Source organism: Malurus melanocephalus, unplaced genomic scaffold (genome assembly GCF_030028575.1).
Source record: "Malurus melanocephalus ecotype Western Australia unplaced genomic scaffold, MMel_1.1 scaffold_275, whole genome shotgun sequence".
NCBI lineage: Eukaryota > Metazoa > Chordata > Aves > Passeriformes > Maluridae > Malurus > Malurus melanocephalus.
The window spans coordinates 112,595-128,308 of NW_026623507.1; the positions used below are offsets into that span (position 1 = coordinate 112,595).

Below are 15,714 nucleotides of genomic sequence, written 5' to 3' on the forward strand. Positions count from 1 at the left end.
ATTGACTAGCAGTGCCTTTCTTTGAGGTCTAAAGCTTCTGTGGAGCAGAGATTAGAAATTTGGCTTGAAAGGAGCTCCACTGCAGGGGATACGACTTCTGTCATACCCTGAAAAACTGTCCCAGTTTGGCCAGATTGCGAGACTAYGAAGAGAACCAGAGTAAAAYTCATTGGCACTTGGCAATAAAGTTYTGTCAGAGTTTAACAGCTGAACTGCCTGTCCATCCTTGACAGGTATGACCACAGTGCCTGACCCATCCCTATGGAGCATAGCCCTGACCTGCATTTTCCTTGGAATACACTTAAYCATGTGGGACTGCCTTGGTGATGGGTACCACAAGTGCAGACTGTGGGAATACAGCTGAGAGGCRCACACAGGAAAGTTTCTTTTGCATTTCACCAATGGCTAAAAGTGTAGCCAGATGGACTTAGAGCATCAGGAATCACTGAGAAAGAAGAAAAGTCAATGAACTACCTATTTTCTGTCATAGATGAAATAGATAAAATTCTTCCATTAGTTCCTGATGTGAAAAGAATAAACTAAAGGGAATGTTTTTCATTGCAACCATTAGAGACATTTTTTGCTATCCTCATATATATTCACTGGATATGATGTATCAGCAGGCTTCCGGCACAAGGCTTTAGAAAAATAAGAGTGTTGGCAATGTGTTCAACATCCTTTCTAGGAGACATCCTTTCCTTCTACTGACATTCAGATCATGTTTCATATCTTACCCYGCTTCCTAGGAAAATAACAGCAAGATTGGTGATATTAAGATACTTAGGTCTGTGGAGCTGGTATTTGGATATTGGAAAGATCAGGTGAATAGTAGGAATGGTGGTTTGGAGKAACTTTGGAAAAAGTTGGAGTTTCCAGATAAACTAGCAAAACTGTCCATTTCTTATGGTGAAGATGATGTGTCTGAAAGATAACTTAACACAGACAGGTAGGCAAAAAAATACATTCAAAGAGTTACATCAAAGGTATTCAGGAAATGAAAAAATCAAAGAGAGGAGCCAAAGAAGTTTCATGCTGGCATCAGAAGGTCAGTGACATCAAGGAAGCTGATAAACCTTGTCAAACACCTAGAGGTAAGTAAAAGACATACTAGGGTTAATATGAAGAGATAGTAAGAATACTGTAAATGAAACATGAACAAAAATGACAAGTTTGTATGAAACCAGAAGAAGCAAAAAATAGAGCAAAGGTTGTAAGGCTGGTCTGTATTAAGCATCAAGGGTATGACTACAGCAAYCAAACTTGTAGATACTGAGGAAGATGCTGTTTATGTCAGGCCTGCACTTCAGCAGGGCCCCAGCACAGAGAGTTCCTCAGCAGATATTGGCACTGATAAACAGGAGGATGGCAGCAAGGTTGCACCRCATTGAATATGCCATTGTTCTTTCCATTATCCCAAAAGGAAGGCAGGCAAATAACCATGAGATACACAAAATTAGAAATTTTTGGACTGGATACTAAAGTTCTTACTAAAGAAGGACACAGACTCAAATTTCAACAGATGAAATTTGAATTTTTAGCAGATGAATTTTTAGCACTGTTAGAGTTCAGAGTGAAACTACAACAGTGTGGGTTGTCCCATGGTCACTAGGAAACTGAAGAACGAGAAAATTCCCAGAATACTGGGAATCAGAGTCCCTGGTGACTCTAACATAGAAAAAGTCAAGATAAAATAAGTAATATTTGATTAATGGACCCAGGARTTGCTATTATGCATCCTTATCATAAGAGGTAAAGTTGCAAATTATGAGATTAACCCTGCCACCATGGAAGACAGGTAGATATATACAGTAAAGAAATAAGGAGTAGCTTTTCACAACATGAGTGAAAATTAAGCTGGAATGAGGTACTCTCTGTTTTGGAAGGGCCTCAGACAAAGACAGCAGGATGATGAGGAGACCACTGATCTTACATGGCCACAACAAGCAGACTCAGTGATGCTTGCCAGCCATGCCATTGCCCTCTCAAAGGAGACATTAAGAGACAACAGATTCACATTGTTGAATCAGCTAATCCAGAGGCTCACTGGATATTTCTGCTTTTTGTAGGTATTTTTTCAAAGTTCTGTGCTGCAAGGATGTCAAGCAGGGATCCCATTATATGGTGAAGCACATCAGTAACTGGCTTTTGTGACAAGCAGGCAAGAACAGCTGTCATGCAGCACATATGGAGACTAAGGTCATCCTGTACCATCCCCTCCAGAAGAGAATGATGGTAACCTCCTTGCTTCTGAGTGCTTGTTGRCGGGTGCAGCCTTTTACTCACACTCCATAATTAGAGACAGTTTCTGCTCCCATAAAGCAGTGGCCAGCAATAAAGCAAGTCTAACCCACAGCTCTGGATCAAAACAGCCTGGGATGTTGATCTGTTTGAAAGCTGACTCCTWGTTCAGTGGATGAATGAAACAATGYTTTAACTGGCTGACTSTAGATGGGCATACAGAGGCTGCTCAGCTCCCTTTTTCATCTTTTTCAGATGTCACTGCTAGGAACAGTGATTAAATCCCCATATGACTACTCTCAAACTGTATGAGCTGGTCTTGTTTCTCCAGAGGCATGTACCAGAGTGGCTCAGTCACCTTCATGGCACTGAGAGAGTGTTAGCCAAGGGTTTAGATACTTCTCATGGTGGGATAAAGCTGGATGGGACTGGTCAGCTTCACAGACAGGGTGGGACTGGGCAGGTTGCAAATTCTCCTGCTGTGTGGGTCASGTCCTTATACTGCTGACAGAGCATTTGCAGTCTAAACACGTAAAGGGTGGAAAAGGGAAGCATATGTTGTCTCCCAGGAGGATGTGAGACACAGAGAAATACCAGACTGGCTGTGAGATTCAGAGATTTAGAGAAATGGCTTTGCTGGTGTCAGTCAAGCCAGAAGCTGYAACTCTTAGAGAAACTTGAGGAGCCACCGTTCAAAGGAAGAAGGAGCCAATCTGCTGTGGACRCTTCTCTGAGGGTGGCAGCATTAGAACTTCCACAAAACAGAAATTCCCCTGCTGAAGATGCTATTGTTTTGAACGCAATTATCTTTTACAAGGTTCTTCCAATCCACCTAATCATCTTTATCTTAATGTGCTTTTCCTTTTTACATTGTAACGTAAAATCCATTTCCTTTCAATTTACTTCAGTTCTGTCTGCATCCAGATTACTGTAAGTTGGACGCACGGTAATTAAATGTGGTTTGTCTGACTAGACAGGCAGTGAATGCTATTACAGCTTGTTTATGCTAGCAAGAAATGCAGGTTTCTCTGTGCCATCCCACCAGCGTGGCTTAACCCTACCCTAGAGAGACTGTGTTAGGCCATGTGCAAGCTTCATGATGCTTTTATTCCTTGGTTTATCTAGTGACATKGGTAATTAATGCTCTTTGGGTTTCACATTTTGAGATTGCAAAATATTCATCCCACTAGGATCTGCCTCWATAGTTCATCCTGTGTCAGCTCTCACCTGAACCTCTATTTCTGGTGGGAATATTTAAGAGACTACTGATAATATTTGCATGTTTAAAAAAGGATATAAGTGTTCTACCCTCTGGTTCTACAATGGAGCCTTGTGCTAGAATCCCTGTGCTACTGACAGGAGTTGACCCTGGCCTTGGCCCCTTATAATACTATGTACTCTGGAAGCTTGTTAAATATGTACTCTGAATCGTGTTTCATGTTGTTCTTTCACCTTTTCGATGCTACTGAGAAGCAAATTGTGTGGTAGCACTAGTCCTGCATGTCTTGAAATGATACAGAGGAGGTATTGTGAGTGTCTGTAGTTCAAGCATGCACTGTAAATGCACCATTGAGACCTGCTCTAAGAGTGATTCAAGAAAAGGTCAAGTGAAGTAAATTCACCTTTACAGGGTAAGGTTCAAATTGCTTAAAATCTTGGATACTGTTACAGGGCAAATGGAGTAGAGAAGTCTTGTGCCAATTTACTTCCACACATTGTCAGAAGATACTTCATGGGTCAAGAAATCKGGGAGGTCTCCTTTAGAAATCCTTTGGCACTGATGAGCCTTATGTGGGGAACATTGAACTTTGAGAGACAGGGGAGCTGCTCTGCAGTTTTTAAAGACACTTCCTTTGAAAGCAGTGCTTTCTATGATAGAGCTGAGCTAGAGAGTGTAGTCTTTGAGACAGTCATATGATAATGTACAGCAAAGCAACTTTTGCATTTAAAGATAATTTCTGAATCTCTGSATCTTTTTTGTGTTCTGTGTCCCCCTCAAGAAAACAGGGAGTGATTCCAAACCCCTTTTGAAGACTCCACTCCTAGCTGGTCAGCAAGACCTACTCATACTGGAGGTGGCCTCTGGCCACAAGATTTAGACAGATCTGAACTGGGATTGTGTAAATAATTACACATGGTGTCTGAGACTGATTGTCTGAGACAATTTGATCACCTTTGATCACCCAAAAAAGTGCCAGTGGGGATGAGCTTAGAAGATGATTGTCCATTCCCCCCATAGTTCATGTACATCACTATTTTCACTCTTACTCTCTTTGTTACCATTTTAACCTCCCCTTCCTTTTCCTTGCTTCTTTCTCATTCTTGAGGCTTGAATCTAAAGTATGTAAAAATTTGCTAGGTTTTGATAACCCGGATGTCAGAATCTGAACTCTTCAAGTCYCTCAGCAGTCCTTTCTTCTTTCAAACACTTTGGTAGATCAATACTATGTAAGGTTTCCTGAGCTTCGGTCTTCTTGGGGCAATCCAAGCAAGATAAGAAGTTGTTACCTACCTATTCAGAAGGCAGTCCTGTCAAAGTCAAGTTCAAAAAACAACAGGACAAGGAGACTCAGGCCAAATTCAAGGCAGGACCCCTACCTAAATTTGACCATCCTGCTATACCATGATTATTTTCAGGATCCTTCTTAGGATTGTTGCTCTGATGACAACTCCTTTGAGATCATGGAACTGCTGTAAGCTTACCTTTACGTGTTTGACATCAAGCTCCAGCCCTTAGACTTTCAGGAAAACCACACTTGTTATGCTTATTGCCCCAGGGAACAAGTCCTCCTCCCTATCTAAATGATCATATTTATCTTGTCACATTGGCCTACTGAGGACTCACCATACAGACAGCTTTTGTGGACAGCTTTTGTGGTCAGGTCCAAAGAGACCAAGGCTAGAAAGATGTTGGCATCTGTCAAAGATCTATTTCCTTCAGATCATGAAGATGTACACTGATGTCACCAGACTGAACATCCATCTATTCTGGAATCCCAGTTTAAATGGGAGCCAAAGCAGATGYCTGGGGAATATCACAATAGCAGAGGTATGTATGTATGATACTTCCTTCTAGAAGTCTGTTGCCCTTCAGCCATTTATGGATTGAGGAGAGCCTGAGTTGGGAGGAACTTCTACACGTTTAAAAATTCTYAGCAGATTTCTATTTTGTGAGCTTCTGTCCTTCACTTTTGTAACATTTTTGCTTTCACAACATCCCAAAGAAGGCGCTCCACAGCTTTACTACACATGGTGTGACAACTCCTTTTGTTTGTTTTGAACCTGGTATCCGACAGTTTCATTTGATGCCTCCTGGTATCAAATTATATTGGAAGAGACAGGGAACAACTGATCCCTCTCCACCATTCCCTTGTTAACTGGGRTATGATGGCTTTCTGTATAATCACTGCTGGCTCAGTCCTTTTCACTCAGTCATTTGCTGTATGGAASCTATTCCATGCTTTGGGTTACCCATGCTGCCATTCTCAGATGCTTTTGGACTTTTACTGTATTCCTACTGAGACTGAACCAGAGCTGCACATGGAGTTCAGGATACAGACTTACTTTGGTTYTATGCGATGGCATAATGATGCTCTCTGCCATGCTCTCTACCTGTTCTGTTCTCTCAGAATCTCAGCAGTGATAATAATATCTTACATTTCATTTTCTTTTTCCATGACACAAAGACCCAAGCTCATGTTTTGATGAAGCAATATATCATAGCTATAAGATCTTGCTTCTGTGYTTGGCTCAGGACCTATCAGTTATAYGTGGAGTTAGAAATGTTCTTCTCTGCATGCATCACCTTTTCAATTTCTTTAGAYTGAATTTCTTGTGCTATTTTATCASTCTCACACAGTCCTTATGCAATTTTTCATGGTCAGTCCTTGTCTTTATTATGTCAGACAATGAAAGTCCAATACAGGTTTGTGGCTCTATCCTGTAGGGATCATTTTTGGGATAGTCTTGAAGTCTATTTTAAATCTTGAAATTACTTAAACGGTCAGAAGACCCTTGGAATTGGGAATATCGAGTCTGATATGTGGGAAAGAGTTGTCTTTGAATGCTGTGACAGCACACTGTAATTCTGCTTTYTCCTGCTCTGCTCTKTTCTGCATTTCTTTTCTTTCTTTCTTTYTTWGTGTTTACCTTGTCTGTGAGCCCTTGCTGAGCTCTAGCCCTGGGGTTTGCAAATCTTTCTGCCACTTCTATGCACAGAATCATTTTGATCAAGGAGACAGTGAATTTCTCTGGAGGATAGATTTTATATGATAAATCCCTTGTCTTTTGGTCCTTGAAAAAATGTTACTATGCCAGTGCATCCCTCTGGCCATGAGTTGTGGTGAACTCTCCTGAGTAGTCTTGAATGTCTAGTTAACAACYTCTTCCACTTCCCTTCCTGCCTGGTTCCTGAATGTTCCTGGACTGAACCCCCAGGCGAGCTGCTCCTTCTGACTTCCAGAACATCTTCCCATCCACCCATACCAGCAGCTCTACCCAGCTGCTTATATTCTTCTCCTTTCTCACACTTCCTGCTGCCATCTTTTCCTGTGTTTGCTGCCTGCCTTTTCAGATGCTTTTTGTTCTTCATTAAGCCCTAATACAGACCCCAGCTTCATATGTAACCCCAAAACCCTCATGGAAAATCCTTCATGTTATGCCCAGTCTCTGACTGATGAGGGTCACTCCACCTTWGTGATCTGACTTCTGCCTTTCTTTYACTCCATGCTGCTTTTGCTTTGATTTAAGCACTTCTTACGGTACCTTTTTCTCGAATTCTCCACAAAGCAGCTTTTTCTTCTCTGATCATCATCTGCTTTCAGTGAGGAACAGAAGAACAACTGTCACCTGTTGCTTTCCAAGTGACTTTGTGCCCAACCACTCTGAGAGCAATCATTACATACATCAATGTGTGTGTGTGTGTGTGTGTGTGTGTGTGTGTGCATGCTCATGTCTAGGAAACTTTGGGAGGAAAAAAAACAGCAAAAAGAAGGTGGAGAATGGGGTGGGGTGGATGGGGGCTTTGCATTAATTTGCTAAGAATGCCTTGAGCAAATGGATGGGTTTGAGAAGTGTAACTTCTGTAAGATCACGTGCTCTCTCAGATTGGTAGAATAGAATTCTGCACAGATGAGAAGTGAGGCATCAGCCCTGAGCTGGAGCACCAAGCAGCTCCCCATGGGAGCAAAGACTGGCTGSACTGCAGGGCATGGGCTAGTGGGGTGGTGGAGGAGCAGAACCACCTCTGTACAATCATGCCACTCTCAGGGACCCTGAAGGGCAGGGTGGCTGTGGGAAGGCCAGAAGGAGCAGCTGGAGGGAGGGGAGCAGGAGCTGCTGTCAGAGCTGGGCTGTGAGGACTTGGTGGAGAGCAGTGGTGGGCAGAGGATCCTGCTCTGAAGGGGCAGAGGAGATGACATCAAAGACCACAGCCATAAGCTGAGAAAAAACAGAAACTTTTTGTCTACACTTGTTTCTGAAAGTGGATAGGGTCTGAGCTCTTCTTCATTTTAAGCCTTAGTTATTCCAGCCCAGTGACTTAATTTCTGTCTCTACTCCTGACATTTCTCTTTCAGGTGGCTGCTGCTTGGTTTTGGGTGGGGCTGTGGGCTGGGGCGACTCATGTTTTCAAGCTCTTATCGGCATCAGTATGATGTTCTGCTTTTCTTTTCTGTCATACRGCATCCCGCTCCCCTCCCCTTCCTCCCCTCCCTCTGCCGGCTCCCAGAGGAGGCGACAGACGGTCCTGTAATTTGGTTCCATTCGCTCGACTGGAGCAACACCTGCCCCCCTCTCTGGGGACAGGAGGGTCTCATCCCAAACCGTGCAAGGAGCCAAAGATGAATCTGAAGCTCACATGCAAATAGAGCCCAGGATAAAACAACACAGCCATTCTGGGCAGAAAAGGCAAAATCCGTCACCAGGGGAAGAGGCAGGAAAAACGGAATCGGCTCTGAAGAAATAAATAAGAAGTGCCAGGAGATTGCCTTTTCCTTTTGGGTCGGTTGCTGTTGTGGTTATTGATCTGTCCCACCCTAGAGAATAAACTGAGAGTACTGAAAAATAATGGCTGATATTAGAACACATTTATTCACCCTAAAAGAACTGGGTTAATTGGGTTACAGGATGGCTAGATGGATAGATATGTGAGGAGATAGATAGAATGTCTCTGCTATTTCTTCACAGCTATATAATGGAAAAGATCCATTTCTTTGTTGAGTTTCATATACAACATCCTCTTCAGCTCCCCACCCCCCATCTCTCAAACACACACACACACACACACACACACACACACACACACACTCCCTTTGCTAGAAATACAGCAAAGATATCAAATCACATCCAAGATCCTCAGAGTTTATCTGCTGTATCAGTGGTAATACCCTACCTGGCTCACTTTTTAACACAAGCAATAAGACACAACTTGGTGGCTGGGGAGTAGTGTGATCCTGAATGCACAGTACCATGCACTTTGCTGGAGAGTGACAGTCTATGCCTAGAAATTCTTCTTTTCATATGTGCATATGTAATAGCAGCATAATTTCAAKTCTGTATTTTGGAATATTTTATGTTCTAGATCTTTTAATCTCTTAAGAAACTGTGTGATACTCAGATGCAGTTCCCCCTTAGCTGTATAGTCCTGTCAAAACCATTATGTTTATTTGTTAGGAGTTACTTTTGGCTTGCTGTCTGTCCTCATTTGCTGTATCAGGGTCAGGATCTGTTTCCAGGGTTCASATGAATGCATTGGCTGCCCTGCTTCTTAATGATACCATGTCAGTGTGTGTTGCACCGTGTCCCTGTGAGTCCATATAGGCCTCAAAATGTGTCTTAATAGGTGTTATCACCCGATGTTAGCATGCACTGGGATATTTTAGGTTTCTCCATTAGAAGTACTTGCTCTCTGTGAATGCTGGAGGTTTCCATTCAAYGTTTTATATATTTTATAGAATGTTTTAAATGTTTAATATACTGTAATGAGCTAGGCCTAAAGTTCCTCTTTTAGAGTCAGATAAAGGTCCAGAGGTAGTGCTCTGCCTTCTCTGTCTTTGAGTGTACTTTCCTTCATGGTTTGTAGGATGAGTTCCTCTTCAGTTGTGAAAGAAAGGTATTATCTGAATGTAGCTAAAATACCAGGAAATATTARYGGTGTCTCTTCCCTGCCAATTGTCRTAATGGCTGAGTGTGATATAAACTTCCATTCAGCAGTTCCACCCTGTTCCTCCTATAGTATTGTCATTCAAGGTCATTCACTGCTTTATTGCTGAGTGAACATAGACATTGGAAAAGTAACTTTGATTATTTAATTAGATTTTATTGCTATCTAACCCAGACTTGCAATGAGATGGAGTTAAATTTGTTTTCCCATTCTTCATAAATCCAGACTTTTGAGCACTTAACCATGCATTTTTGGGTTGGTTTTTTGTTTTGGTTTTTTTTTTTTTTTTTTTTGGTATAGGCCTTGTAGCTTGTGCATACTACTCAGCTCCTTAAGAATAAAAAAATATTGTGTGGCATGTGGGAGCAAAACCTACAGTCTGTTTTCAACAGTCATCAGTTGCTGGACGAGAATGAGTTTCCTTCTTGGTACCAGAATCAAAAACAGTAGTTGGGGTGATGTTATGATGGGTACAGGATTTAAACAAGGTGATGAGTATATGAAAGTGGGACAGGACTTGTACAAAGAAGTGACTTCTTCCATCAGATAAAACCTGGGAATAAAAGGACATCTCTCCAGGTCAAGTGCCCTGAGCCTTCTGTGGGGTAAATTTGAGATTTGACACCACCAAAAGCAAAGCMCTTGCTGCTCAGTGTCTGAGTGCAGGCTCTCTGTTGTCTCAGGGGGTGTAGGAATGGAATGGCCCACAAGATTTTCTTACTTCCAAACCTGATTCTGTTGCTACGCATTTCCATGCTGCGATCTTCTTTGCTCACAACATAGGGACCTCAGTGGCTTATCACCTGGGCACAGGATCACGTGGCTGGGAATTTAAAACATGGGTATTTTCTCAGCCTGTGCCTCTGACATATGAGACCCTCAAAGGAGAGGAGAGGCCAGGGTGATATGGGGTTCACACCAACTTATCCCACAACCTGTGTGTTTGAATCTGACTGCAGCCACCATACTTTACAGTCAGGTGTTGCATCRCACTCTCTTCCCTAAAACATGCATTCTCAATGGTCCAGAAGGAAATAATATGTTTATCTTCTTATTAACTAAGTCCTCCCAAATGCCGGTAACGTGAAGGCTTGCTGGATGGCAGAATTTGTAATATCACTCAGTCAATTACCATGAAACTCAACACAGCGCCCTGATATTGAACCTGAGAAACAAACCTGTCCCAAAGGAAGCCAGCTCCAAAGTTGGTGGAGTTTTTTCAGCCYTGAAAGATGCAGGATTTGAAAACTCTGCATTGAACTACCAAATCAGCGTGTGCTCCCTTGGGACATGGCAAGTGTGTATTTGCAGAATGTGGAATCAACAGTCTCTCTGACAGGTTTTCTGCATGAAGTTTTTCAGCTGGTCAAGACCACACTTAATTAAATCACTGTGCAAAGTGTCAGCCATAAAAATGGGGTGGAGGGGAGGGTTTTATCTCTCCAGCAAGTGAGAATGGATGACGCAGATATCAGAGTCAATGGCAGTATTCAAATTATAGGTAAAATTAACCCCTCGTGGTAAACCAGAAACGGGTTTAATAAATGAGATGGTCTCACATTACTCAGGTAATAACCTGTCATCGAGTCTGTATCTGTTCCATGTTTCAAATGACAAGATTTGGCAATGAAGCCTTGTATAAAAGATTATGGTTCTAAAGGGAAAGGGCCCAAGGTTTTTCCTTGGTTTCATCAGACATGGACCTGGCCAGACAAGGATCAAAACTGAATTTAAACAGGAGAAAGAAAATCTAGGATGCTCAGGCAGGACAAAACATGTACATTTGGGTGGCAAAGCCAGATATATCAAAGAGTGAGGTGGCAAAACAGGTGCTTGCAAGCATCAGATTGGATTGCACAGCTTTAACTTTGAAACACATGACCAGATGCCAGTCGTGACAAGACTGGCATAAAGTGACAGCAAGGATCCTGTGTTTGCTTTGAATTTGGGCAGGACAACCACCTGAGAGAAGCTGGGAGCAGGGGAGCTGTGGTGGAGGGACTGGAGGCCGAGTTTCCCTAGGAAGAGGCAGGTAACCTGTTGAAGCTTCCCATGAATGACTTGAGAAGCCTTTGCAATCCTTATTCATAAGGACATYGCATGTCTGTCTTACAGAAAGGCCAACAGGGAAAAATAATTAAGAAAAACCAGMTTTTATTTGATACTTTTATTTATATGCAAAACAGCTCACCATTCATGAGAGATATGAAAAACGCATCAGATAGAAACCAGATTTATCTATTTTCACTACAAAATATTGCATTATATAAAGCAACATAGACACACAAAAAAACCCTGAAAAAGACTAAAATCTTTGGATAGCAGATGTGGTTTTTCTTTTTCTCTTTTGTCCCTAAAATGCGCTTCTTGTTTTAAGAGATTCACAGCAAAGAACATGAAACATTTTCAGGTTATAGAATTTTTTTGGTTGTCACAAAGGAAAGCAGTCCTGGATTTACTTTTCTTTCTTTTTTTTTTCTTTTTTTTAGGAAAAAATGTCCTTTCCTAAAAATATACCACACACATACACGCCCACGCTCACTCCCACACACATGCATGTATACACACACACACATAATACACCCACAAAGAAACTACTTCCCTTATAAACGATTTGCAAAGTACTTTTCAGATGTAACTATAGATCAGAATAACAACAAGTTTAAAAAAAAGCCTCTCCTAGTTAAGTGCTAGTGGTTGTTGATCCCACACAGGAAAAGAAAGAAAAAAGGTCAAGAACAAATGCCTTGATATATATAAAATATGCTTATAAACAGGGAGGGAGGGGAGGTTTGTGGTACACAAGTGCAATATAATTGGAGGGAAAAAAATAAATTAAAAATAAAATTAACACTGTATTGATCCCAACAAACACTCAAGTCAAACATAATATTCCACAGGAGAAAGTGTAAACACCCGACTATAGAAACCAATTGGCACGAAGTATCCAAAGTAAAATTGCCACCACTCTGAAAAATAAATAAATCTTGAAAAAAATAAATTGTCAACTCCTTCTACCATAAATAAAAAATAGTTATTTTTAACTGCACCCATGGGTCACACGTTTAAGGTCACAAGTAGATGTTTTTGGATATATATAAAGGGGCACTTGACAGCCTGAAGAGACATTCCGGTTTTACACCTCTCTTCGAAAAAGCGGGCTCTCGACCGGGCCGGAGCCCTCCGGGGTGGGGAGCACAAGCAGCGGGGACCCCGGACCCCACCGCCCGCCCCGGGGAAGGCGCTGCCCGCCGCGGCCGGACCCGGGGCGGCGGGATTGGGGGTCCCGGGGCTCCAGGCGTCCGTCGGGCGCTACACGTCCAGCACGTGGTTGAGATAGGAGATGTAGCAGATGGCGAGGCGCAGGATCTCGATCTTGGAGAGCTTCTTGTCGGGGGGCAGGGTAGGCAGCAGCTTGCGCAGCTCGGCGAAGGCCAGGTTGAAAGCCTCCACGCGGATCCGCTCACGCGTGGCGTGGGCCGAGCGGTACTTGGCCGTGGCGCGGCGCCGCCGGCGCTTTTCCTCCCGGCTCAGCGGCGGCGGGTGAAGCCCAGGCCGGCCCCCGCCGCGGCCCTCCCCGCCGCCGCCACCTCCTCGGCCCTCGCCGCCACCGCCCTCGGCGGGCTCCGGGTCGGAGACGCAGCAGCTGAGMGCCTGGGCGTCCGCGCCGCCCAGGGACTCCGGGTCGGAGGGTGCCGAGGAAGGGTGGTCGGAGTCGGCAGCTTGGTCCGGGCTAAGCATCATCTTGGAGGGGGCGGAGGAGCCTTCCCGAGAGAGAAAAGCAGAGAGAGAGGATCAGGGCCCCGGCCCGGGGATACAGAGGCAAGGCGGGGAGCAGGGACACGGCCAGGGATGCGAGGGACATGTCGGTGCCCCCGCCCTGCCCCCGGCTCCGGTACCGCCCGAGCGGGGCGGGGGGAGCGCCGGCTGGACGGGTCGCGGCTCCTTCAGGGAGTACTAATGAGAGCAATATCAGGGATAAACGATACCCCGTCATTTAACCATCCCCTYTCTAGCGGGTGACGGCAGCTTCAGCGGAATATACTTCCTGCCGTTATTCCCCGCGCTTTCTTGGGTGTTGAAACAGGCCCAGAGAGCAATARAAGATTTTATTTTTTTTTTAACAAGCTAATATCCAGTATCTCTATATTACGGGAATTTCCCACCACCCTTTCCTAGCCCCCAATTTTAATACTATTCTTTCTGGACTGCTAATTTCTGCTTAACCGTTTCAGCAACGCTCTGTAGGATCCAGGCTACAGACATGATGCTTTTAAATRTACAGCTCAAGGCCCCACAAACATAACAAGGCCAGTGGGGAGATTTATTTCCCCAATCCCTACGGGATCCGATGTATCTGCTAGGCTCTCCCCTCCGCTCTTTTCTCTGCCCTCCTTTTTTCTTCTTCTTTCCTTTCCTGCTGCTAATTGTGCAGATAGCGATTTGCTAGCGATCAGATGGGGATGTTTGGAGAGTTTCCGTTTCCTAAGCGTGGGATTCAAAAAGAAACAAAACCCCAAAGCAGCGGCCGAACTTTTTCATCCCTTTAAATTTTCCCTCCTCTCCCCTCCCTACGCGAAAAGAGGGGGAGGCTAAATAAATAAATAAATAAATGCGGACGTGCCTTTCAAAAGAAAATTGAATCGTATCTTCTTGCGGCCTCACAGAGCACCATCTGTCATGTAGACAGCAATACAAATCCGAGCGCGTCCGTGGACATGCCGGCATGTAATAAAACAATACATCAGGCAACTAGTGAATAACCTTGGACACAAATGTGTGTGTGTGTGTGTGTGTGCGTGCAGCTGGGGTGTCGAACGAGGTGGGGAGCGAGCCCGACGCAGGAGGGATCATCGCGTCCTCCCTTCCCCCGAATTAAGACTGCAAAGTATTTCCGCATAAAGTTTCCAGGGAAAGTCCCAGTCGGGCCTCAGAACCGGTTGGGAAAAATAAACTGTTGTTATTATTATTAACAATAATAATAATAATAACAACAACATGGGCAGGAGGAATTCTTCCCAGGCAGGGCTAGAGCCAAGCCTCTCCTCCACGGGGCGAGACGCGGGACACGCGTGGCGGGGCAGAGTGGCTCCGCCGGGGCCGAGACTCAGCGCTCCCGGGGGTGCGCAGGGAGCCTGTACTGGGGAGGGGGCAAGAAGAGCGCTTTCTTCCCTGGGAAAGGGTCGTCTCTTGCCAGGGCCGTCGGAAACGCTTCCTCTTCGATTTTTAATAAGGAGCGTTAATCAGGCCCACAAGGCAGGGGAAAAAAAAAAAAAACCCAGTTACCGCGCAAGTCAGGTATCAGCGATCTCGTGGGGCAAAAAGATAAATGTGAAAGGTTTAAAATCACCTTTCAGCTGGCATCCAAGCGAGGGGGCTTATGCGAAAGCACATTGGAGAGGCAGGATTTGCAGGGCGGTTGTAAGAAAACCGGCAATTAAAGAGGTGGTTYCTGAACAAAGTTGCTTAGCGGTTTCTCTACGGTGTGTGTTGAATTTCTCTCTTTGGTTTGGGTTTATCTTTACAGTGGGGTTTGGCGAGCTGATTCGGAAAGAGGCTTCCCTCCACCCCCCATTGATTTTTTTATTGTTATTACAGTAAACCCATGCCCCGTGCTACCTGCAAAAGGGAAAGATATTGTTAAGGCTGCTTACCTCGGTAGGCTCGTTTGGACAACCTCTCTCTCCCGGTCCTCTCGCCCCCTCGGCGATTCCTTTACAGTTCAAATGACCCTCCGGGAGCGGAGCATGGAAAAATTAAAAAATCAAAATCAAATAAATTTAATTACGAGCGAAAAAGTGTCCTGCTCGAATGGGGAAAGGCAGATCTCATCCCTCGCCGCGGCCTCCAGCGCTCCAGAGACGGGAGATGTTATACTGTCGTGTTTGCAGAGTATAAATAACAACTTAAGTTACTTACGATGCATCGGGGGGAAAAAAGCGTTTCCCCATCAAAGTCCTTCTCCGCCCGTTTGTCCGGGGCAGCGGCCGCAGCGCACGGGCGGCTTCGGCCGGTCAGTTTTAGAGGAGGAAAGTGTTCTCTCCCCCGCTTTTCTTCCTCTTCTTCCCCGAGTGCGATAAATAACAAAAGAGATACGGCGACAGCACCGGCACCGTCCGGGATTCTTCCTTCTCTTCCGCCCCCTCGACCTCTCCTTCCCCGCGGCGGCCCCGCCACTCCCGGGCTGGGTCGCGGAGCCCGGGGCACGAAGCCCGGAGCCCGGGGCGCGGAGCCCGGCGCGGCGCTGCCGGCTTTGTTCCGCCGCGGCCCGGCGCACAGGCACGCCGCGGGTCGGGGTAACAATGCGTCGCTCC

The 15,714-nt window shown here is 44.8% G+C and overlaps 1 protein-coding gene across 1 annotated transcript; it reads right to left on the bottom strand.

The window, feature by feature from the left end:
* Positions 1-12,712: 12,712 nt before the first annotated feature.
* NHLH2 (nescient helix-loop-helix 2) lies at positions 12,713-13,150 on the bottom strand. Its single transcript, XM_057376263.1, has one exon. It carries the CDS (start codon positions 13,142-13,144, stop codon positions 12,713-12,715), a length of 432 nt encoding a protein of 143 aa, XP_057232246.1. The 5' UTR covers positions 13,145-13,150.
* Between the last annotated feature and the right edge of the window lie 2,564 nt (positions 13,151-15,714).